At 41.4% G+C, this 27,686-nt stretch overlaps 1 protein-coding gene across 8 annotated transcripts in view; it reads right to left on the minus strand.

Annotated features, from left to right (window-relative positions):
• The window catches only part of LOC147030592 (E3 SUMO-protein ligase PIAS2-like), a 174,449-nt gene that overhangs the window by 1,536 nt on the left and 145,227 nt on the right, over positions 1-27,686 (minus strand). For 5 of the 8 annotated variants that reach the window (XM_085874826.1, XM_085874818.1, XM_085874822.1 and 2 more), the window contains 5 exons: positions 18,803-18,934; positions 14,865-14,970; positions 12,286-12,359; positions 10,129-10,289; positions 8,437-8,573 (listed from right to left, as the gene is read on the minus strand). In XM_085874826.1, the coding sequence (XP_085730952.1) occupies positions 8,437-8,573; positions 10,129-10,289; positions 12,286-12,359; positions 14,865-14,970; positions 18,803-18,934 (610 nt within the window). The other 3 variants (XM_085874821.1, XM_085874823.1, XM_085874825.1) reach the window with 3 other exon arrangements.

Consider the following 27,686-nt stretch of genomic DNA (forward strand, 5'->3'; position numbering starts at 1 on the left):
AGCATCAAGGAACACATATGTACCTAAACTTTAAAGTAGTCCATGCTTGAAAATTTCCCTGCAATTTTCGATTACTTCATGCTTGCACATTGGAAAACATTGTTGCTAACACCGACCGGGTCAGAGCTTTTGTCGTTTCCATAAATTTACTTTTATTTTTGGTGATTATAAAAAGTTGCATTTTTTTTTGTCATGCATACTCTTGAATTTCAATCAATATTCGTGATTATTATAGCAAAAGTAAGAATAAAATTGGATATATCTGAAAATCACAAACACGCACGCACGCACGCACACACGCACGCATGCACGCACGCACGCACGCACACACGTTTTCAGCAGCACTGCTCATTCAGGAAAAAATAACAAAACACTGCAAGAACAGAACAGGTCCCACAAATAGGAAGTAAAGACTCAAGAGAAGGAGGGGGCTGCTTAGAAAGAAGACAGGACACATACAGCAATTACAAAGAGGAAATCAAAGCCCAAAACTAAAGAGAATCCAAAAAATATAAACAAATACAAAATTGAAGATAAAGACCAAGAGGTAATGGTTGCTGAAAACAAACTGAAAATAGAAACGACAGCAAGGAAAATGAGAAACAACCATGAGGCTAAAGGCCCTGTCACACCTCAACGTTTTAGGCAGCGTATGGCAAGGTATCAACATGTATGTAAAACGCTGGCGTATGCTGAACTATTGATGCTTTTCCCAGTTTTGGACATATTCATAACAAGTTGGACGTATGCATAACGTATTAGTAATGTACACAGAACGTTTCGATTACATATAGACAATTTATATCAACGAATGCTGAGCGTGTTGTCGACGTTCACAACCTATGCCCAACGATAGTCTAACTTATGCATAGCGCGCGGCAGCGTATCACCGACGATCACGTGGCGTAGGCAATTAATAGGCTGCGGCTCGACGATTCAAATCATAACCACACTAGACATCGAAGTGGCAAGCCGCTGTCACACCTTGACGTTTTAGCCAGTGTATGCTGACGTATGAAAAATTTGCCGAATACGCTGGCACACGTTGAATACGTTATGGGTAAGTTTTGTATACGTTAAGAGCACGCTGAAGCACGCTGGCATACATCATAGTATGCCGGCATAGATCATAGTACGCCGAGTACGTCGACAAATTTTCAGCATGTTGAAAATTTTTCGACGTACTCGGCATATGACACACGTTCTGCATACGCTGGTCATAAGTTGTAGGCATGTTACGCGATCGTTGACACACGTTACTTGTAAGTTACTCATAAGTCGAAACACGTCGAGGTAATGGTTAGCGTCAGTGTTCCAGACTCCCAGGTTGTTGTTTTTTTTTCCTTCGGTATGACGGTGATGTTGACACTTCGATTTCTAATGCGGTTATGATTTAAATCATTGAGCGGCAGCCTATGAATTATATTATATTATATTATATTATATTATAACCGCATGAGAAATCGAAGTGTCAACATCACCGTCATACCGAAGAAAAAAACAAAAACAAATAATAATAAAAAAAACCAGGGAGTCTGGAACACTGACGCTAACCATTACCTCAACGTGTTTCGACTTATGAGTAACTTACAAGTAACGTGTGTCGACGTGTGTCAACGATCGCGTAACGTGCCTACAACTTATGGCCAGCGTTATGCGGAACGTGTGAGTCATACGCTGGCATACATCGAAAAATTTCAATCATGAAAAAATTGTCTAACAGCTCGGCGTACTATGAAGTAAGCCAGCGTACTATGACGTATGCCAGCGTGCTCTTAACGTATACAAAACTTACCCATATGTATTAGACGTGTGCCAGCGTTTTAGACAAATTTTTCATACGTCGGCATACGCTGGCTAAATCGTCAAGGTGTGACAGGGCCTTAACAGCAGGAGAATGCAAGGCCAGATGTTCGAAAACAACCCCAAAAATATCTACCGTGAAATATGGAAACGGAAGCAGAATGTGTTATCCGACTCCTGAAAAAGAATAACTGGAACAATTCTGGAAAGGAATTGATGAAGATCAAAAATAACACAATAAGGAGGAGGAATAGATCTGAAACCTGGTGGAGAAGAAGCAACGTCTCGAAAAAATGCCCCCAATAATAAATGATGCAGAAAAGATAAGGCAACAACTCACAAAAATGCCAAACTTCAAAAGCCCTGGCCCAAATAGTATTCCGAAATTCTGGCTAAAGCAATTGGATCCTTTCCACATTCACTACATTCAATCATTCAATGAACTTATCCAAGGGAACCAGGAAATGGATGAATGGCTCACAGAAGGTACCACTTTCCTCATCCCAAAATCTGAAGAAACCCAACCACCTCACAAATATTGACCAATAACCTGTCTACCAAGAACATACAAACTTTTAACAGGATCATCACAGAAATTATGTTCCACCACCTAACACAACAAGGAGGCATCGAGTCAGAACAGAAGGAATGTAAACAAGGATGCTACAGAACAATAGACCACCTATTACTAAACAAGGCCATACTCAAAAACTCTAAAATGAGAAGAACCAAATTGTCCACAGCCGAGAGAGAAAATAACAAAGCTTTTGACAACATCCACATTCATGGATGACAAAGTACATGCAAATGTACAAGATAAATCCCCAAATAATCAAGCTGATTGAGAAAACCATGGATCTAAGGTGAATATACGACAGGGGATCTTCCAAGGAGACAGCCCCCCCCCTTTCTTGCTTTGCCTTGCTCTGGATCCACTATCTGGAGTGCTGGTCAGTCAGAGCTTGTGCAGTGTGTTGGCAACATCAACTCTACGATATACATTTCTATCCTTGAGGATGGAATTCTCCCAGTCTTCTCTACTGGTCAGATGGTCAAAAACAACACCGTTCATGGAAGATGGAACTCCATATGCCACACTCGAAAAAAGATCAAAGAATGGCAGGACAGAAATGGGATCAAGATCAAGAAATTGGCTTTGATGGACGGCTGCTTCTCTCAGGGGTCTCTGCGGACTTTCTCAAAGTTAAGTTTCCAGTCGTTACATGTCACGTTTTAACTGTTTATTTTCTTTCCTATATGTTTACTGTGTGTTCCTAGTTCATTTTTGTTTCAAAAATCGTGCTATTTTGTGAGTTTTCGTCGGCCTTATCTTATCGGATTGCCTTGAGGCCTACCTGTCCTTCCCGTCCAGGTGTACGATTGTTTTTATTTGTATTCTCTCCCTATTACCATCAATTCCTATTTTCCCCACTTTTCCCACCACCCCCCATCTTCCCCTCCCAACTACACCCTCTGTTTCTTGTCTTAAATTTTTTTTTAAACAAACAAACAAAAAAATAACCCCTTCTCCCTCTATACCCATGAGTACCGATCCTTCTTCTTCTCCTGCCGGCACACCATCTTCCTTCTATTTGAGTTGACCCACTCTCACCATTACCTTCACGATTTCTTCTGACAAACTTCTACTCCCTAATCTCACCTAGTCTTCAAAATTCCATCAAAACAATAATAATTTTCCGTGCATCCTTTCTAACTACACACCTCCCGAAACCACGTGTCTCTCTACCCTCTTCCTGGTACTTCTCATCGATCCATCAGCTTCCCTCTATGTTTACTGATTCAAATTCACCATTCACCTCACAATTTTTTCCTTCAACCCTTCCTTTACCTAATCTTATGCAATCTTTATCAAAAAATAAAATAAAATAATAATAACAATGATAATAATAATAACAATGATAATAATAATAATAATAATAATAATAATAATAATAATAATAACGATCATAAAAACGGTCTCTCATTAAAAACTTTAATAAAAAAACACCTCACTCCCTCAAATATCTGGGGCTTTCGCTCAAACCTGACAGATCTTTCCATCCAGATTGCCACTGACAAACAAGACATAATCGGCCTAACAGAAACTTTCCTCCCTCAAGACATCTCTGACTCCAAAGTATATCTCCCTGGTTACTCCCTCCTATGGTATGACAGACCTGAGCCTCGTCCTGGTGGAGGAGTTGCTCTCTTCATCAAAGACTCTATTCCTCACTCTCCATGCATTGCCCTCACTCCCCACACCCCCAGGAATACCTCTGGCTACGGCTTCCCCACCACTCCCACCTCATGTTTATATGTGTACTGTACTCTCCACCAAACAGTGATGACTCCATTTACACATCACTTTCCGAAAATATGGACCAACTTCTATTTTCTCATCTGAACTCTCTCTTCCTCAAATGTGGTGACTTCAATTGTCATCATGCCAATTGGCTGGGTATGGGTACCTCTCTCACCTGTCATGGCACTTGAGCAAAATATTTCTGCGACTCATTGAGACTGACTCAATCGGTCAACTTCGTGACCCGGATCTCAACCAACCGTACTACATCTCTTCTGGATCTGATTTTGACAAATTTTCCTGAAAATATCTGCTGTTATTCCTCCGCTCCAATTGGTTCTTCTGACCACGTCCTTGTCAAAGTGGACATCTCTCTGGTTGTTATCAGAAATCCACCTCAGCGCCGTCGAGTCTGGCATTTCACTCAACCTGACTGGCAGGGTCTCCAAGCAGCCATCAAACTTATAGACTGGTCTCCTATCGCTACTTTCTCCAACATCAACTCATCCTGTGTTGATGAGTCCTGAATTCTTTCAAAGAAACTTGCTCTCCCTCGTGCACAGATTTATCCCCTCTCGTCTTCAGTTGTCCTTCTGTCCTTCCCTTCCTCCCGCCAATGGTTCACTGAAGCTTGTGGCGAGGCAGTTGGTCTGAAACAACTTGCCTTTGCCTCATGGAAAGCAAACCCACACACACACACACACACACACACACACACACACACACACACACACACACACACACACACACACACACACACACACACACACACACACACACACACACACACACACACACACACACACACACACACACACACACACACACAAGCATTTAAAGGCCATTTTCCCCGCTAAAGCGGGGGTTAGCCCATGGAAAGCAAACCCAACTGAGGGTAATCTCAGTTCCTTCCATAACTCTCAGAACAAGTGTGTCTACCCTCAGAAGACATCTTTCTTATCTCAAGTCTGACCTCGCAAACCTCCCTCCCTCCTTCAAATCCTGGTGGCATCTAATCAAATCTGTTTCTGGTGTATGTTCCCCCTCAATCGCCTCCCTTACCTCAAATGGCTGCATTGCTGACACCACACATGAAAAGGCTGAATGCCTAAACTCGGTGTTTGCATCTAATCTTGTGTCCGGAAGCCATCACTTTCTGAACCCACCTTACCCAGTCGCACCCAGATGTCCTGAGACTCTGTGTCCTTTTCTTCTGAAAAAGTGGAGAGCTTATTGTCCAACCTCAACTCAGATTCTCCAACCGGTCCAGACGGCATCAGCCCACATGTCCGAAAAACCTGCTCCTGTGCTCTTGCTCACCCTCTCATTTGCTCAAGGTCATCTGCCATCTGCTTGGAAATCAGCAAACATTACCGCTCTGCATAAAAAAGTGCAAAAACAGATCCCTGCAACTACAGACCAATCACTCTTCTCCCAATCATCAGCAAGGTTATGGAATCAAAAATCACTTCAGACATTAAATCCTTCCTCTTCTCCAATGGCTTGATTCCCGATTATCAATTTGGTTTCAGACCAGGTCACTCGACCCAGGATATTCTGCTTCTGCTCTCCCAACAATGGATGGAGGTTCTCAATGCCAGACATGAAATCAGAGCTGTATCCCAAGACATATCGCTTGCTTTTGACACGGTCTGGCACCGTGCCCTGCTCACCAAACTCTCCTCCTATGGTATCCAAGGCCATCTCCACTCATGGCTCGCAGACTTCCTCTCCTGTCGCAGCCAACGTGTGGCCCGAAATGAAGTTCTGTCATCTCCTCTTCCTGTCCAGGCTGGAGTTCCTCAAGGCAGCGTTCTGGGCCCTGTTCTTTTTCTGGTTTTCATCAACTCTCTGGAAAATCCTCTTTATCTCTTTGCTGATGCCTCCCACCCTCTGTCATACCGTTGGTCATCCCTCAGACTGACAAGGAGCAGCTTCTTCGATCACTGCAGATCTCCAGGGGTAATATCACAAACTGTTCCAATATGTGGAACATGTCTTTCAATCCTGACAAATCTCGCACTCACTATCTCTCTCCAAAAGGACTGTTTGGAACCCCCCCCCCCCCCCATTTACTTTCTCAACAATCATCTGGAAGAAGTCCTTTCATTCAATCTTCTGGGTCTCACTGTCTGCCATGATCTTTCGTGGGAAAGCTACATTTCCAACCTGGCCTACAAAGCCAATCACCAACTGGGAATCCTTTGTCGTGCAAAGTCCTTCCTCAGCCCACCTGAGCTCCTGACCACATACAAAGCTTTGCTGGGAGCCTGATGGAGTACTGCTCTCCCCACTGGGCTGGTGCTCCTGCCTCTCCCTTTCTGGGCTTCACGCTGTGGAAACCAAGGCATTTAGGATTATTGGTTCTTCCCACGGTGATGCTGAGTCCTTGGGCTTCTCACTCTCTCACCGCAGGCAGGTCGGTGGTCTTTTTGTCTTCTACCATCTCCTCTCTGGTCTTGCACCCCCCCTTGCTCTGTGTGCGATATGTCCCCCCCTATATTTCCACACGGCGATCAAGGTCCAACAGCAACCCCCTTCTGGTAAAACTACCAAAATCACAAATCACTGCTCACCTTCACCCTTTCATTCCTCTTTTTCCCCACCTTTGGAATAAACCCCCACACTCTCTTCAATCCCATTCTTCCCTCCAGGACTTCAAAACAGCTATTCACCACCACCTATTATCCCCCATCCAAATCCTCGATCTTTTCTACCCCTGATAATCCACCTAAGCCCACCTCTTTCAAATTCCCTGCTTTTCTTCCTGAAGTCCTTGTAATGTCCATCTTGTATTCCCCGTGTTCCCCGCCCCATCCCTCTCCCTTGCACAGATCTCCTAATGTCTCTGTTCCCCACTGTTTTGTCCTTCCCACTCCCACCCCTCTTGTCTCATGCCCCCCCCCCCTTGCTGTGCATTGTGTGTTAGCTCTCACAAGAGCCTCGACAAGGTATACAAAAAAAAAAGGCAAAGAATCACTTAAAAAACTTATAATGCTCATATCCAAATCCAGCTTCGGATCTGCACAAAAATTGAATCAATTCCTCCTCCTCACACACCCAATACGTCCACCAAGTTTCATCTAAATCTATCCATAACTTTTTGAGATATCCTGCACACAGACAGACAAACAGATAAACAGACAGAAAGAGAGTGGTGAAAACATAATCTCCTTCACTTTTGGTGGTGGAGGTGACAAAGCATTGTGACCGGATGCAGTACTGAGACACAAAAAGGAAAAGAAGACATTGCTAATTGAGGTTTCAGTACCGAGCGATTTTGGCCAAAACAATGTGAAATCAAGAAAATGACCAAATACGAAAAACTCACGAATTAAGTGAAAAGATCTTGGAAGCTGAAGAACACCAAAATTGTACCAGTGATAATTGGAGCAATGGGAATGGTAAAAAAACAAGAAATAACCTAACGGAGATCATAAAAACCATCCGAAGGACTATCACCACAAACAAACTGCAGTTGGAAGCTGTCAAGGGCTTAATGACGATCCTGAAAAGAGCCGCTGGAACAAAACTTTGAGAACAAGAAAACTTCACAACTTGGTCCATGAATCGTAATCCCTCACTGAAACGGAAGGTGGATACTTCGAAACCGAGGACTCTGTTCCACCTTCTGACACCCACATTTGGCGATGAACAAACACACGCACGCATACACACACTTTATTTCATGATAGAAATGTAGACATTGCAAAACAAAACCAGAAATTCCCTCGAAAGGAAGAAACGAAAGAACAAGACTGGACTTTGAACAATGAAAGGATGAACAGACAGGGGTTGGGTAAGGGGAGGCAAATGACAAAGGGGTTTGGAGGAAGTGCATTTTCTCCAGAGTGGCAAGGGCATGAGATGCAAAACTGAGTTAGGGGGAATATGGGGGTGATAGAGGACAAATAAAAATCCTGTACAGTCGTACAGTACTCCCAATCCCTCTGCTGGGCAGACAGCAGCATCTCTCTCTGCTGATCTGGAAATATACTCGGGTCTGATAAATGGGAAATATCCTTTAATCCTGGAAAATTCCAGTCTCACCCTAGCGCTTCTAATGAATGATCATCAAATGAACCCACCTATCTATTTCTTTGGTAATTTACTGGAAGAGATTCAGTCTCGAACTTCTAGACCTCACCATCAGCTGTGACCTTTCCTGGGCTGACCGCAGAGCAAAGCTGGTCTCCAAAGCCAGCTGCAGACTGGGCATCCTCCATCGATCCAAGCCTTTCCTTGGAAAACCAGAGCTACTCAGAGTCTACAAAATACTTTGTCTGTCGATCAATGTCGTTCTGTTCTCCACTTTGGTTTTAAGTACTCACCATCAGGGGAGAGGCAGGACACTGCAGCGGAAGACAAAGCCTCAATCGCCATCTTTGGCTTTGGCCTCCAGTTGCCATCTTGGTCAAACTGAATCTCATCAGCGTTCAAGCAGGCTTTCAGGATGTAAACAAAGAGGCTGTGAACAAGACCAGCATCCTTCCTATGAATGATTAAAGCACTCAACCATGCCAAGCCAGTAAGACCCCAATGCTCAGTATAATGTGCATTTTTGCATCCCAACCTCCAACACGTTTTCCTCAAAAACTTAAACTCCATTGTCTGTGAGCAAATTAAAATAAGATAGATCAATGGATGGAATCACCTGAACGTCGATCGATGTATGCTAACCACCGTAGAAAGAAAGAAGTTGACGTTTTGGGCGTCAACCCTTCATCAGAGCAACAACAAGAAAAATGATGAAACATCTTTTTATGATTTGAAGGGTTAACCCCCGAAACGATACCTTCTCATTGCTTCCCACAGAGGTTAACATACCTCGATCAACATTCTGTTGATTCCATCTATTATTATGCTTGCCCACTGGCACAGAATGACACAAGCTTTCTCGAGCAAGACTAGTTATTCATTCTGATAAAGGAAGATAGGGCTATCAAAGATGGTAAAGCTAAGTCGAATACTCTTACGTCCTCAATTATTCTCACTTTCTTTGTAGGCCAGAAAATATTTTTCGCCCAAGTCTTTCATGAATCGACTGGCCAGGCCTGACATTTAACTGGAACCGATTTGGGTAGGAATTTGTAATTTGTTCAGGGTGCTGGAGATAACTCGCCTACTCTTCACGATAAAATATGGGATATTTTAGGTCGACCAACTGGTCCGAACAGATGTGACATCCGGTTTAAATGACCATCTGAAGGATGGTGCATTTTGTGATGAAATGGTCTGCTCGTGAAGTTTATAGTCAGGCTGAGATTCAAAACCAGACAAGACAGCTCAAAAGTAAGTGCACTACCTCTGCACCATCCTATTGGAAGATGATTAAGCTGAATAAAGGACAAATATAATAAAAAGCGTACCTTGGCCTTAGGCCAAAGGTTATCTTGCCAAAAGACCTTGATTTGAGAGTTTCATTTTTTATTAAAAATCAGTTTTTTCGTCATGTCATCAAATGACGTCATAACGACGAAATTTTTATATATCTGAGAAACACTCTTCTCGGGCTTCAATTTGAGGTACTACTCGATATTGTTAGTGAAAGATTTAAAAATGACCTTCATGAAGGTCAACTTCGACCTGAGGCACTAACCATGAAGGTCAAGGCCGATCGCCACCAAAAACTAATCAGCTGAGCGCCTATCGATATGCTATATATCCACCAAGTTTGGAGATGATCCGATAAAATTTACTCAAAAGCTAAGGGTTTCGTTGATTTTGATGTTTGACCTTCTGGTGACCTTGACCTTCGAAATTTTGGGTGTCGAAAGCTATTGCGCTCACGAGTATACATGTCAAGATTGAGAGCCATTGCTTTAGAACTGTGACTTAGAGAGCAAGTTGAAAGTTTAAAATCAATTGTAACAGACAAATATATAAATATATAAACAAAAAACAAACAAACCGATCGAGTAACATATCTCGCTTTGGCAAGATAATAAAGTTAAAGCAAAATAAAACACCAGCACAGAAGAGGACAAGTAAAAAATGCACAGAGAAAGTGAGAGAAGACTCACCCATCAATAAACAAGCTCTCATAGGGAGCTTGTTGGTTGCACACAGGACAGTTCCATGTTGCTTTTCTCTCATTCATCTGGAGGTAAAGTTCGGCGTCAAAGCACTGCAGGTGTGTACAGGTGAATGCCCGACAAGGGACAACAAGACGCATTTTTCCAAGCTGCAGCAAAAGAAAGAAGACCGAGTTGCATGCGGTTTATCAGTTTATTTCATAGCATTGGGCACAGTCAGCAGACAAAGGGCAAAAAAGTAAATATATATAATAAAATTTTGGGCTGCTGGTGAAAAAAAAAAAAGAGAAATGCATAAATAATTTTTTTATTTTATTTACTCTGTACAGTATATGAAAATACATCTGAATGACATCAAAATGGGGTGTGGGTAGGAGATAGAGGGGAAAGGGGGAAGAAGGATGTAATTAAGATGGAGCTGTATCCAGCAAATTTTAGGGAAGCTGTGGCCTTTAAATTAGCAATGGTCCTTCTCTTCTGAGAAGCGAAGGTTCCAACTCAGTCCTGAAATCCCAGGATACGTGACGCCCGGCTTAACATCACTCTCCGAAGGACAATTCACTCATTAAATGCAACACCCTGCCTGTGAAGCACCAATCCGACAGCTAATAGTCTGGTCAGGAATCAAACTCAAGTAAAGATAGTTCAGATAAATACACCATATCTGAACTATCCTACCAGCCCCAAATAAAATTTAAATATGGATAAAATTGAAAATAAAAAGCCGAGTCTCCGTCTGCATTTAGGAGCATAATGGCACATATATATATATAATGTCGTGTCCAAGGGGTTAAAACCCTACCTGGACAGATGGCAAAGCTTCTGCCTTGAAGGCTACAACCGAGACTCGGAGATTGTGTGCGTGTTAACAGGGCATAATGGCGGAGAGATTATCCATCCAGGAGGAGCACAGCACAGGGACGGCTGAACCAGGACAGCCCAATGCTACAGTGTCTTAAAAGGAATACATTTAATGAAAAACAAAACAAATATTCACAAAGGACAGTAATTCAAAAGGAAATGATATGATGAAATAAATAAATCCTACAGTCAAGGTGCCTCCCACACGGACTCGATACAGACAAAGGGAACATAAAATTAAAAGAAAAACCTTCCTTTTTAAACTTTTCCTTAACTTAGCTTGGCCCAGAGCTGATTCTTGTGGGACTGGAATTGAAGCGCTTCTCTCATAGCGGGACGAACGCACGCCAGGCAATCCGCGAGCGGCACTCTACATAAAGGCTCAAAGCCCCAGTGTAACGGCTTCAGGTGCTCTGATCATCCTCATCGACCGAACCAGAAGCAAAGGGCCAGCGCATTACTTCGCCATGCGAGCCAAACTGCCTCAACGTGAATTCAATGGCCATGTCATCCTCTTCGGTGTGCGCTCAACCTCTGCCCTCGTCTCTGCAACCAATGCACCCCATGCCTCCATTCTGATCATGGCTCACGAAATGCCATGCCAACTCCTTCTTCCTCTGAAAAATGCGCCACCTCTCCTGCGCGCTCACCTCTATATCCTCCGCCTCTGGGGCGTGGCCTGCTCACACCAAACCCGGGAAGGTGGGGCTTTCTGCCCATTTGTTGTGGTTTCAGGGACATGTTCCCCACCTTTATTGCCAATCTTGAAATATAAAAACAAAGGGGAAAAAAATCACAGAGGGTAATCACATACTGGGGAACTTATTCTTTCTCCCGAAGCTAATTAACAACGCACCACCCCTTGTGTGGTGACACGTCATATTTAAGCTCACAGATTCCCTACTTACTACATCAAGATGCCTCTGACTCGTCCACGGACCAAGCAAGTCCACACAATGCTATACTCCCCATTAGATTCTTCCATCTACCCCCACAATCATAACAATAATTTAGGAAGTGTCTGTCTGTCTGTGTCTCTCTGTTTGTGTGCATCTCTGTCTGTTCAACTCGTATGACTTACGACACCACTGGATGGAGCAGAGGGATTACAAATCACAGGAAAATATACCAATTCTCTGCATGAAAACCACAGACATCATAAAAGTGGGGGAATTTTCCCACCCGTTCTTTGCAAATTCAGGACAAAAATTTAATTTGGCTGCTCTGTGAATTAAAATGTAATGCTTGTATCACAGCCTGTGCAGAAAAAAACAAACACCTTACGGGGCACAAAAGAGAAACCCGTAGACTCGTCGTTGCAACTTCACTCTCAGGATCTGCTTTCAGCTTTTCTTTGACTGTCAGACAAAGTAAAGAATCATAGAGTGTGGTCAATGATTACTTCAACACATACCCTATTTATACTGAAGCGTTTAAACACTGCTCAAGTTAGTAACACTGATTATATAGGGATAATAATAGATCATTTCTCAATTGATAGTATATTCACGATCAAGATGTCTCATCTAGAATTGATCCTCTAAGGCTATTGGATGCAAGCAAAAAATAAAATTACACGAAAACAAAAATCCACCATTTTGGTGCAGTCATAGCAGTGTGTTTGGTCACAAAATCCAGAAGGATATAAAACCAATTGCCCCACCTACATTTAGCCTGTGAATATTAAGTTGGCAACATTATTGAACAAAAACAGTTGGCCATTGTGTGCCAGTAATCATGCCAAATCACTTGCACAGGATTAGCGGTATATTAAGACGACCTGCTGGAATTTAGAAATTGTACAGACATGATGATCCAAAAATTGTGTTTCTTGCAATTCCCACATCCCATAGCTACTTTGTGAGTTTAAGAGAACAAAATCGGGAAGAATGTGTGTGCAATTACAAGATTAAAAAAATCAAATTGCAAGCCCATTGGATGGAAGGTAGCTAACCTCAATTCCTTGCTTCTATGAAGATGCTGCACCACCACCACCACCACCACCACCACCACCACCACCACCACCACCACTACTTACGACTACGACTACTCCCAATTATTCCCATCTTCTTGTGGACTCAGATGATGAAAGCTTTTGGGCCAAGTCTTTCACGAACCGGCTGGCCAGGCTTGACATCCAACTTGACGGTGGCAGGAATTTGGAATCTGGCCAGGGTGCCTGGCGATAACTCGCCTACTCTTCGCAAAAATACTGTGGGATCTTCAACACTCGGGTACAGATTGTTAAAGTTTTCAATAGCAGGGTATGCACAATGAGTTGGCATACCAATTATGGGCTTGATGAAATTGACTGCAGAATATGAAAAAACTTGGGCATAACACTGTGAAGAATGAGGAATCGCACTTTCAACCTATCACAAACTGGTAACATGTTAGAGTAAGGGTTCAGACCATGATTAGGGCATGGATAGGCCTTAGAAGATATTAAATGTGTGCACACTAAGGGTTGTTAAGCATTGTCAACAATATTGTTTGCCATGACTTTTGTTAGACCAGCATTGGTACCAATTATACCAAGCTGAAACTGCTTGGCTATACTTATTACCACCAACGTTAGTCTGTGTCCAAGTTCAGATAGGTCCTCATCTTGAATACAAACTATATAATAGATAGCACAAGAAATTGCTCTTGTGATAGTTTCCAAACTGGCATCACCCCTTGCCATATGCACTCCATCATATCAATGTTGGAAGGTGAAAAGCACATTCAAAGCTCACAAGAGACTGTTGAAGCACTATGGCATCCATGCCTTTGTCAAAAATAAAAATGATTGAAGGATTAAAGTATAGAAGTATTTTACAAATGAGTTTCGTAGGTGAGGCAGCAGATAAAAGCAACTCCAGAGCACAAACAAGTCATCCATGTGATAGCTTAATAAAGTAAAACCTTGACACATGATGAAACAGGTGCATTTTCAAGCAAGAGTATCAAGCATCAGAAAAATGTGGCTTTTATGAAGCAAACATTATAACTACTAGCAGAGTATCCGCCCTACGGGCGATCTCGTTCCAAGCATGCAACACGTTCTTCTGATGCATACCTTTATTTGGGTGGTGTATAGGCAACTGACAGCTCTGTACATGCAAAAATACCCCCCCCCACCCCCGACCCCCGGTTACATGCATGAAGCAAAAACATACCTACTGCCAATAATTAAAAACACCTCACTACAGGACAACATGGGGACAGGATTACTGTAGTTTGGTGGAGAGTTGTAACTATATATTTGGTGTATGTATATTTGGTGGAGACGACAATCTCTCCCACCTGGAGGTGGCGCTACATGCAATGCATTTACGTAAAAAAAAATTTGCATCCCCCACTCAATCCCCCCCAAAACCACAGGCAAAAATAAAAACACCCCTATGCATTAATTGGGGTCATGCTGATCCTATGTAGCAAGTTTGGATGTAATCAGCCCCAAACTGGCTGGAGTAGGAATAGCGTGACAAACACAAACACACAAACACCGGTCCATGAATTATAGGAAGGATTAATTATCATTACAACAAAGGTTATAAAAACAAGCAATGTACTCAAAGTGACAAGAAAGGCACATTTAAAATCTGATAATTATTAGATCTGAAACGTTGCAATTTACATCTAATCTATATCTGAGAAAAAAACAACAAAAAAGTAAAAACAAACAAACCCCCCAAAAAACAAGCATCAAATATGACTAGTGGATTGAAAAGTAATTTCTGTAGTGTCTGTGATTGGCTGCAAAATGTGTGTCCATAATTTAAATATTTTTCATATAATTATCAGTTTTTGAAATTTGTCATTCGTTTCACCTGAAGGGGAATTGATGTGCTCTGACAGAGGTAAAAAGTATAACTTACTCAGAGCTTTTGAATGATCGGCATTCCGAATCCCTTTGCTCTTTAACCGACTCAGAAGTAACGGAGAGTAAAGTCGTTTCACCAGGTGCACTGCCATGGAGTAACTCTGCAAACAGGATGGTTTATTGAAGCATTAACTTGTGCATGCTGGAGTGTCCACTCAGAGGCTGGGAGGTCAGTGGTTCAAACGAGTCATACTAAAAGACACGGCCGAGTCATACTAAAAGCTTTAAAAACGGTACATGCAGATTCCTTGCTCGATGTTCAGCATTTAAAAGGAGAGAGCATGGACAAACAATCACAGGTTGGCAACCATTTTCACAGTCTTTGAAGGGCCTAATGGCTTAATCCTGCATTGAAGTTCCTTGTAAGGGAACTCATATTATCAACATTATTATGATCATTATTATTGTAATTACTAGCAGAGTATCATACCTGTCCTACGGCGATCTTGTTCCAAGCATACAACACGTTCTTTCTGACGCATACCTTTATTTGGGTGGTTTATAGGCAACTGAACGCTCTGTATACGCATGAAGCAAAAACATACCTCCTGCTTATAATTCAAAACACCATTGCACTGGAAAACGTGGAGACAGGAATAGAGTACTGAGTCTTTCCATCTGAAATCACCAAATTTAAGAAAATGTTCCCAGTTGACCCCTCATATTTACTTTAAACTTTCATAAATAGTTCCCAGGTATCAAAATGAAGCTGCGTAAAATTTTAGGTCCATAGATGCGGTCAACTCTGAGATATTGAGGGTTGAAAATGTGGTTTTGGCCCTATTTTTATGGTCGTTGAGAGCATCACAAAATGAACGGCTACTTTTAAACTCCCACAACTTTTTAAATATTAATGCTCGGCCTTGAAATTTTCAGAGATTATTCTTCTGAATATACCTCTATTTCAAACATAAAACAAAATAGAAACAAACATAAAACTGAGTATACCTCTATTAAATTTTATGACCTGATCAGTTGAAATCCAGAAAAAAAAATGTTGGTTTTGTATGAAGACCCAACTTTGAGACCCCATATATTTTTATTGACCCATCCCAGAAGCTTGAAATTTTTTCATGTAATAACTGTATGGTAGTAGTATTCAAACACATGTTTACTTTTCTTAATCAGTCATATATAATACAGTCATGATCCCTCAAAAATTGAAATTTTTCATTTTTCCCTGAAATTCAGGTGAGGATTGCAAATATATGACAAGGTATACCACTTCAAATTATTCACCATTGGAAAGAGCACATTCAAGTTTACAAAAGTGTCAAATATCAAAGTGGTATATATTTTTAAAAATATATTTTCTATTTTTTAAAAACTGTTGTTAACACAGTCGTGAATACATGAAGTGTGTGCATGGTGTGGGCACCATGGTAATCATGAATGATTAGTTCTATGATTCAAATTAATAATACAAAAATATATCACATACTGCAATAACAACGTAATAAAACATTTCACGTAAATGATTTGAATAGGTCCTTGATCTGCTTTTCCAAGTCAGGTGCGAGCTTGTACTGGTTCCCAGTTGACATTAGGGGAGCATCAATAACGTTCATCACATGGACCAAAGGAACCCAACAAATGTCCTCCATTGAATGTAACTATTTTCACTGCTGACATCAGCCACTATTCTTGAGTTCTATTTTTAGCCCCAGCCAGATGAGTTAAGCTCTTGCTATTTACAAATGAGAAACAAAGAATTACAAATTCAAATTTCAAAGTATTGTGTTCATGGTATCCTAATAGCAGATGACATGTATGTACATTGTATATACATGTACTACACATGTACTACATGTAAAAGGACTGTTCATTAAATAGCACACACAACACGCACAGCACTGGCAGAACATCATTTATTCAAATATTTTTTAAAATATTGATAGAAACATTATACCACTTTGATATTTGACACTTTTGTAAACTTGAATAGGCTCTTTCCAATGGTGAACAATTTTAAGTGGTATACCTTGTCATATATTTGCAATCCTCACCTGAATTTCAGGGAAAAAAATGAAAATTTTCAATTTTTGAGGGAACATGACTATTATATATGACTGATTAAGAAAAGTAAACATGTATTTGAATACTACTACCATAGTTACTACCTGAAAAAATTTCAAGCTTCTGAGATGGGTCAATAAAAATATATGGGGTCTCAAAGTTGGGTCTTCATACAAAACCAACATTTTTTTCTGGATTTCAACTGATCAGGTCATAAAAATTAATAGAAGTATACTCCGTTTTATGTTTGTTTCTTACAGAGCAGTTATAGAAGAATAATCTCTGAAAATTTCAAGGCTCTAGCATTAATATTTAAAAAGTTGTGGGAGTTTAAAAGTAGCCGTTCATTTTGTGATGCTCACAACGACCATAAAATATGGCCACAACCACATTTTCAACCCTCAATATCTCGGAGTTGACCGCATCTATGGACCTAAAATTTTACGCAGCTTCATTTTGATACAAGGAACTATTTTATGAAAGTTTAAAGTAAATCTGAGGGGGTCAACTGGGAGGCCTCCGATGATATGAGGTGGAATGACTCGACTGTAAATGGTGGAGACTTGTAATACCCACCTGGAATAGTTCCCAGGTATCAAATACCCAATAATACCCAGAGTAATATTGTAATACCCAAGGTATATACATGTGCAGTACATGTATATACCTCCCCCACCTGGAAGGTTATAATTGGGTATTACAATAACCTGAAAGGTTATTGTAATACCCAATAATATTGTAATACCCAATAATACCCAGAGCAAGGTAGGTATATACATGTGTAGTACATGTATATACCTCCCCCACCTGGAAGCAGCGCGACACGATACATTTCCATAGAGATAGAGAATTTGCGTCCCCACCCTCCCCCCCCCCTCATCCCCTCAAGACCACTAACAAAGATAAAACACCCCTATACATTAATTTGGGTCATGCTGATTCTCTGTCTGTAGCAAGTCAAGATGTAATTGGTCCAGAATTGGTTCTCTAGGTCTTTTCAGTCCTTGGGGTCCTCTGGGTCTTTTGGGTCCTCTCGGTCTTCTGAGTGTTTTGCTTCCTTGGGGTCTTTCGGGTCTTTTTGGTCTTTGGGGTGTTTTCGGTCTTCGGGACCTTTAAAGGTCTTCGGGGTATTTTGTGTCTTCTGGGTCATTTAGGTCCTCTGGATCCTCAGGGTGGGGGGTGATTGTTTGGGTCCTCTGGGTATTAGGTTAAGTATTTCAGGTTATAATTGTGGACGACATCAGGTCAGCTGTCCAACCAATGGGTGAAGAGCAGATATACATACATACATTTGCTCCATTATATCTCTATTATAATACCAAGCTTGCACACTAAAAACTCGGCTCGCCGTCACACGATCCCTATAAAATTGCTGTGGCACTTCGCGGGTATGCCGACAATGTTTGGGAACTCTTGGCGTTCCATAGTACCACTTGCATTTTGCACAATGCGTATTTTTGTCATTCCCCGTGTACGGTCTGTCGTCTGCTACCAGCTATGTTGTACTGCTATCCCGTGCATGTGCACGGGTATCGCTAGTATAGATTATTATGAAAAAGACCACATATTATATGAAGGCAAAGAGGAATGCTGCTTGGCCCTAACAAATGCAATCACTCACATTCAAATCAGGCCACAAACAAAAAATAAAAAAGTCTCCCCTTTAATACAATGCCACAAATTTACTCAAATTTCATATACAGGAAATTTTCAACTACTCTAGGTTCAAACAAATTTTAAACTGAAACGTAAACACTTCAAAATCTTTCTCCAGGTGGACATTCATCGACAATGACATAGCCTCTGAGGACCTTTAGCAGAACGATGAGTATCAAATAACCAAAAGATGATGAAGAAAAGAAACACAAAAATCTGCACACAAGAGAGGAACCAGCGAGCAACATCAAAGGGACTGACCCTGCAGGATTCTGCCATCCAGCACACGGTAACAAGGTTTGTCACCGATGGAACGAGGCGCATGTATGAGGTAACGTCGATGGGCTGGCTTGGTTTCTTGATCTCTGTTGCAATCTTTGGTGGAAAGGAGCCCTGCACAGCACCAAGAAAAAAGCCTTGCTTAGAAGCACCAGAGCAGCATGGTCAATGAGTTGACATGATAATTTTTTTTTTTACAGTACACACACAAGCAGACACCATACAGTCAACAATTATTCATATTTTAGCTACTTCATGCAACATTTTTACTTGGTCCAGTCTAAGTGAGTAACAACAGTCAAGCGTTCTGTGGAAAAAAACAGGTGCACCACAAAGTTTCTTATGAAAGAACATCAAACTGACTGAAATTCACAGAAGACTGTGTGCAAAATTTACGAATGGATGTTTTTCACATAGTTGTGCTTTTGTGACACAGTGAGCTGAAATATGGCCATAGGTTGGTGAACAATCTTGAATGCAACCAACTGCTGTCACTCATATATTAAACGTGTTGAACGGATAATGTTGGAGAACCGGAAAAATACCACACAACAAAATAATACACAATAGCAATGAGGCAGAAGCACTTGGGGCCTCCTGCTCTCATGTCAAGGATGAGCATGTGGCCCACATTTCTTTACCGACACTCATTCAAAATAACTCCATCGAGGCTTTTAGCCTGCGGCCGTCCCTCGATGATGCTCATGCTCTTCCAAGTAACCCCCTCCTCGTTAAACTCCATAAATCCAGCCCTACGTCACACTTCAACTCTTTTATTGATCTTTTCCCCTCATTTTGTGAAACGGTCTTCATGAGCTGGTTCAATTGCACTTTTCCCTCCAAGGCTTCAAAAAAGCAAGGGGTTCACAACCATATCTTATCAATCTGCATCCGCACACGAAGGTTATTACGTTTCCTGCCCTCCTTTCCTGCTCGTTCATTCCCTTGCTTATTACGTCAAACTGTTGCCATATTGCCCCACTGTCAGTCCATTTCCTCTTTACTCTCCGCTACTATGCTCTTACACAAGTCTCAATAGGTTAGTCAGAGCAAGGTAGGTTCCAAAGGACCTCAGATTTTATCAAGAGGCAAAAGGCAACTCATGTGGCCATACTTATACAAACGTACACAAATATGTATATATATATATATATATATATATATATATATATATATATATATATATATATATATATATATATATATATATATATATATATATATATATATATATATATATATATATATATACACACACACACACACACACACACATATATATATTGTTGCGAATTCGCGCCCGCCAACGTGCGGACGGCCTCGTAACTCGGATCGCGGCACGTCGCACACCGGACGGACAATTCAGTCGTGACCCTCCGGGAACTATCGCCCGGAGCCAGTCACGGGTGAGCCTTTCAAACTCACCATAATCGTTCCAATCGGCCACCCGCGTAGGATAGGGTTGTTCGCCAAACTCGACCTACCTAAGTACCCACGCGGATGGTAAACCGGGCGATCGCACCTCGCCGCAGGTCGACTCCGGACACGGGCCGCTTAAGCGGTCCGTTCCGTACTATCGGGATAACCGAGCGGTGTTATTGTCGGCCTCGACGGTTCCGATTAATTATCGGGTGTATTAAGCCCACTACGAACCCTTTACGTGAAGCAAGATGGAGATTAAAACAAAGGAAAGGACGCAGCGAAACGGGGAACAATTCAACATAATGCACTTTATTCACATACACAGAGCACACATATACAGCCAACAGAATCAGAAATGCACATATATCAATTTAAAACAACAACAATGCAGAGCTACGACCGAATACGCGAACACGCGGCAACACTTAAAACAATACTACTTGACGGACGGCGCCACCCACAGACATTTACACTAAACCCCAAAAGAAAATGGAAGTGCGACTTCCCTGATCGCGTCGAGTCCTCCTTTTGCGACCGCAACTCCGAGCCCCTCCGGCGTGTTCCGCGAGCTTGTGCCGCGTGTCGCTCGTGCGGTCCGCTCGGCAGTACGGACGGGGTTTTGGGGAAACGGACGGGGTTTTGGGGAAACGGACGGGGTTTGTTCGGCGCTGTTTTCCGTGCTCGCGCATGGATCAAAGAAGCAAGGCAGGAACAACAAGCTCGCGACTCGAACCAGAAGACGACCAACATGAAGACCAACCCTCGACCAACCACCGACCAACAACTCAAGGTCCGTCCTGTCCGCCTTTTGTAGCGCGGGGCTCCCCCCTTCGCTCCGCCCCGTTTTCGGCCCCGCCTCCCTTCGAGCTTCTTGGAGAAGCCTCTCGAAGGGGGGCGTGACCTCTCGCTCCCCCTCCACCCCGCGCCGTGCGGGGGGTGGGGCCGTCAGTCTTGGCTCAGAGCCAGGGAATTATTCCCCCAAAATCAGACCCCTCCTTTACATGACCTTTGACCCCTGCTCGGATCGCACCTCCCCCACACCGAGCGCTGAGAATTTTGATGGGAGAAACAGGCGGGAAAACCCCCGAGCATCGTTGTTGGTTTTTGTTTGTTCCCGGAGATCGTAATCGCACAGGTCCTACTGAATGGCGAGTGGCGAAGATGTGGTAGCGTAGATGGTGGAGGTGGCATGGTTGTAGTGTGGTTGGCGCTGTGGTGGGGATGGCGTGGTTGTTGAGATGCTGTTTGTTTGAAATAAAAGATAGAACAGAAAAAATGGCTAACTCAAAGCGTCACAACCCGGATGGATCACATAAATTCCCTCTATACAACGGGTTTGGGAAAACGACACATGTACTTACAGAGATATCTCACCTACGGGACCTGAATGGTGGTTTGCGAATTTCCACAACCGTAACAATACATATACATATATATGTATACAGTCATGCGCCGCTTAACGACGTTCCGGGCAATGACGGATTGCATATACGACGGGTCTGCCAGCTCTGAAAAAAAAAAAAAATATGAGCTGAAAAATTCCTATCGCAGAGTGATGTAGCCTCGTATAAAAAATAGCACGTACAATTATGTACACTGTACAGTACATAACACTTCATAATGATAAACGAGAGTGTGGCCCTGTTATAATGCGATCGTTGAGGTCCATAAAATGTCATCGCGAAAAAAGCGGGGTCGTGCTAAATCGGGATTCAAGGAAATCGGCTTTCAAACTGAACCAATGTTTCCACGTTTACCTTCGAGCAAGTAAATTACCTTTGAATTGAACAATTCCACGAATAAATCGTTGTTGTTCGTCAATTAAAACGCAAATTTTATTTTTTGTGAAGCTTTTTATGTTGTTAAAACAATCGCACTGTTCCGAAAATATATCACAATTGACAGGAGCTCGTTTATTCATTTGTAAATTATAACATCGATGCAATGATTACGTGTTTATAAAATCCAAACGCTATTTATTCATTCTTCTATAATCGATGCAAGAGGAGGTTGTAAGCTGCTGCTAACACCGATGGCCGTCATGAACTGCACAAAGGTAAATCTAACGCGTCTTCTATCTCTTGGATGTGTGTTACAATTGCCGACAGTATTCAGCACAGTAACATGCTGTACAGGTTTGTATCCGAGGAGCAATAGGCTACACCATACAGCCTAGGTGTCTAGTTTTGTGTAAGTACGATGTTCAAAAACGAAAACGAAAAAAAAATGATGTTCGCACAACGACGACGTCGCTTAACAACGCGTTTCTCAGAACGTAACCCCGTCGTTAAGTGGCGCATGACTATATATATATATATATATATATATATATATATATATATATATATATATATATATATATATATATATATATATATATATAAACATATACATACACCTTTATATATATACATACATACATATATGTATACGTTTGTACAAATATATATGTGTGTGTATATATATATATATATATATATATATATATATATATATATATATATATATATATATATATATATATATATATATATATATATATATATATATATATATATATATATATATATATATATATATATATATATATCTTCTTCTTTCGGCTAGCTCCCGTTAGGGGTCGCCAAAGCGGATCAACTGTCTAATTCGTTTTGTTGTCCGCTTAAAGATTTGGCATAGGTTTTTACGCCGGATGCCCTTCCTGACGCAACCCTGGTCGCCTCTTACGACACACAGGGATACGGTACACCCATTCTCACCGGGGCATACACCGGGCCCAGTACAACTAGTACTCATTTCGCCGACCTCGGAAGGATGGCAGGCTGAGTCAACCCCCTGGTGTTTTCGACTTAGTATATATATATATATATACATGAATATTAATTCAGTGTCCCAACGGCGCTTGAACTCAGGACCTTTTGGGTCCCAAGCCACTGCCCTAACCACTGCGCCAACACCAGGCTTTTATATATATAGTTGAAAGTGTGTCTGTCTGTGTGTCTGTGTGTGTGTTTCTCTGTGACCTATGCACGCGAAAAGTACTGGACTGATCCTCACCAAACTTCACATGCTGACAGAACATGTACCAGGGAGTGTCCCGATGTAAAAGAATTGTACTTCCGACTTCCGGTTTCCGAATTATGACGTCATTAGCTGATTTCCTCACGTTAATTTTTCAAGTTCAGCCGATTAACATGGGGCCAACGCCATTTGCAATAGAATGAAAAAATAATGCTACAGTCAATTGAAGACAATGACTTCCGACTTCCCGAATTATGACGTCATCACCTGATTGCGTAATGTTAATTTTTCAAGTTCAACCGATTGACATGGGACCAACGGGATTTGATGGAGAATGAGAAATTAATACTACAGTCAATTGAAGACAATGACTTCCGACTTCCCGGTTTCCGAATTTTGACTCATGCATTCGACACACTTTTCGTAACGCTAATTTTTCAAGTTCAGCCGATTGACATGGGGCCAACGCCATTTGCAATAGAATGAAAAAAATAGTGCTACAGTTAATTCCGAATTCCCGTTTCCGAATTATGACTTACGCATTCGACACACTTATCATAGTCCATATTCACATCAACAAACGCCTCTTTAAATGCATGATTTAAGGCTCAGTTACACCATGATGCTTTAGCCAGCAATGGCAATGTATTAAAATGTATGTAAAACGCTGGCTTACGTTGAACTTTTGATGTTTTTTTTTTTAAGATTCGGACGTATTCATAACGACTTGGTCTTATGCATAACGTATTAGTAACGGACACAGAACTTTTCGTTGTGTTATAGATAACTTATACCAACGAATGCTGAACCTGTTGTCGGCCTTCACAACCTATGCCCACCGATAGTCTAACTTAGGCATAGCGCGTTGCACGCATCGCCGACGATGACGTGGCGTAGGTTATGGAAAGGCTGCCGCACAACGATTCAAATCATAACCGCCGCAGAAATGGAAGTGTCAACATCGCCGTCACACCTTGGCGATCTTGCCAGCATATGCCGACCTCTGAAAAATGCGTCTAAAACGCTGGCGCACGTCGAATACGGTATGGGTAAGTTTGGTATGTGTGAATAGAACGCTAAAGTACGCTATCATACATCGTATTAAGTGGAGTACGTCTTGTAATTTTAAACATGTTGAAAATTTTACGACGTACTTGGCGTATGACACACGCTCCGCATGCGATGGGAATAAGTTGTACACACGATATGCGATCGTTGACACACCGACGCACGTTACTTGTAAGGTGCTCATAAGTCGAAACACGTCGAGGTAATGGTTAGCGTCAGTGTTCCAGACTCCCGGGTTTTTTTTTTCTTCGGTATGACGGTGTTCAGTGTACAGTGCGGTTATGATTTAAATCGTTGAGCGGCAGTCTATTAATTATATTATATTATAATCGCACGAGAAATCGAAGTGTCAAAATCACCATCATACCGAAGGAAGGAAGAAAAAAAAAAAACTAAAAAAAAAAATCCAGAGAGTCTGGAACACTGACGCTAACCATTACCTTGATGTGTTTCGACTTATGAGCACCTTACAAGTAACGTGTGTCGATGTGTGTCACCGATCGCGTAACGTGAGTACAACATGTAACTCATAGGTTATAAATAAGTTTAGGGTACGCTAAACATTACCTCGACGTGTTTCGACTTACGAGTAACTCACAAGTAACGTGTGTCGACGTGTGTCAATGATCGCGTGACGTGCCTACAACTTATGGCCAGCGTTATGCGGAACGTGTGAGTTTCAAGCATGGAAAATTTGAGAACAACCGAAAAGTACAACGTTTAAAGCCAGCGTACAACGACGTATGGCAGTATTTTTCAGCGTGCTCTCAATGTTATCAAAACTTACCCATAACGTATTCGACGTGTACCAGCGTTTTAGACAAATTTTCTAAAAATCGGCATAAGCTGGCTAAAACGTCAAGGTGTGACTGGGCCTTAACACAAGTCATATTTTATTGTACATACAGGTAGTCGTCGACTTACGACCACGATCGTAAGTCGATTTGGTCATAAGTCGACCAACCTTTATTTATAGTGTATAGGCCTATGCAAAAATTACCTTATGTATATTATACCGTATCCAGTACATACCAGATATGTTCAATGAGGCTCTGATATACATTGAAGATTTGGTATTATACATGAGCAGGAAAGATTTAACTAAGTGGGGACTTCCCTCTCTAATAGGTCTGAAATCGCAACCATCAGTAGAGAATGGTTCCGTGAAACAAATTACAACACAGATCCTCTCGCAAAGTTTGTTTCTGACAATGAGCCGCTTCTGGTACAGGATCAGAGTAATGCATATGAACTGATTTCTGAAGCGGTTCAAGAGGGTAGTGGTGTGATATTTTTCTTGGATGCCCCAGGTCGTACTGGCAAAACATTTGTCCTCAACCTTTTGCTTGCTAAGATGAGGAGCCAGAAAAAGATCGCATTGGCCGTTGCTTCATCCGGTATAGCCGCAACACTACTTTCAGGTGGCCGCACAGCGCATTCTACTTTCAAATTGCCTCTCGACTTAGCTACAATGGAATATCCGGTTTGTGGCATTGGCAAACAAACTGAAGCAGCAAAAGTGCTGAAGAATTGCGACCTCATAGTTTGGGATGAAGGTATGATGTCGCCTAAGGATGCATTCGAAGTATTAGATAGAACTATGCGAGATTTAAGAGGAGTAGACCTGCCTATAGGTGGAGTTACGCTGGTTATTTCTGGCAATTTCAGACAAACTTTACCTGTAGTACCCCATGGCACTCCAGCTGATGAAATGAAAACCAGTATAAAATCTTCATACCTCTGGACATTCGTACAAACTAGCCATCGAACAACAAATATGAGGGCCAAATTATATGGTGATTTAGATGCTGGCAATTTCGCACAATTACTTCTCAAACTTGGAAATGGTGAAATCCCGAACACAAATTATGTAATATCGATTCCCCGATGACTGTGGTACAATAGTTTCATCTATGGAAGAATTAGAGGCTCATGTGTATCCCAATTTAGCGACAAATTACAAAAAACATACAGTGGCTCTGTGAAAGAACAATCCTGGCTCCACTTAATGAAACAATCCGTGTAAGAAACCATCAGTTATTACAAGTAGTTCCAGGCGAACAATAGTCACAAGTCTATTGACACCACACTGGATACTGAGCAAGCCATACATTATCCCACAGAATTTCGAAACTCATTGGAATTACCAGGATTGCCTCCGTACAATCTGTCGTTAAAAGTTGGATGCCCTATTATGTTATTACGTAATCTAGATGCACCAAAACTTTGCAACGGAACTAAACTGACTGTGAACAGACTACTACCACATGCAATTGAGGCCACTATCATGACAGGATGTGCGAAAGGATAAGATGTATTCATTCTGCGAATTCCACTCATTCCATCAAATTCAACGATTGAATTTAAGAGACTACAATTTCCTGTATGCCTGTGCTTTGCGATGTCTATCAATAAGGCATAAGGACAGTCATTGAAAGTAACAAGGCTGGAATTATCCACTCCTTGCTTTTCCCATGGTCAGCTATATGTGGGATGCTCCAGAGTGGGATCATCGGAGGCTTTATACATATTGGCCCCAGAGGGGAAGACATCAAATATTGTATATCCTCGAGCACTCCACTAAAATTATTGAGCTACTTCAGTTATTTCATAAACGGTAATAGGATGTGCGATGAAGGAAATACATGTTGCTGGTGAAAAATAAAAATGGTGGTGGGAAATAAAAAAAAATGGTGATGGTGGTTTGTATATATACATATTACAGATATAAATAGAATGGTGATGGCGTATGGCGTATGTATATAATATTTTATAATTAAATGGTTATGGGCTATGTAGATATTTTATGGAATGGTTATGGGCGTAGGTACGTTGTAACTTCGTATACATAATATAACAATTTTTTGTCAGGATAACAGACGTAAATAAATCAAATACGCTGGGCCAGGCTGGGTTATGCCCGACGTATAAATTAAGTCGCAAATGATGACATGAAACCAGCCTCACATTGTTGAGGCATTATGGTTTTTTATCTGATGCGGCAATAAATCTTAACATTTTTGAACTCGAGTCTTCTGCATATAAAACATGGCAGGGAAAATATAATATTATATTGGTGATGAAAAAAATAATAATGGTGGCAGCCTATACAATTATACAATTAACTGTGACATATACTCCTTCAGACCCGCCGTCATCCACGGGATTCCTGTGCGGAGCATGGGTATCCCTGCTAGTATATGTGTATACAAACACACACTGTATATATATATATATATATATATATATATATATATATATATATATATATATATATATATATATATATATATATATACACACATATATATATGAAGAACACAAGGGGAAAACCAGAGATGTCAGGATAAGTCAA

This window comes from Eptatretus burgeri, chromosome 3 (genome assembly GCF_056783735.1).
Source record: "Eptatretus burgeri isolate ZD-2024b chromosome 3, Ebu_testis_v1, whole genome shotgun sequence".
Classification (NCBI taxonomy): domain Eukaryota; kingdom Metazoa; phylum Chordata; class Myxini; order Myxiniformes; family Myxinidae; genus Eptatretus; species Eptatretus burgeri.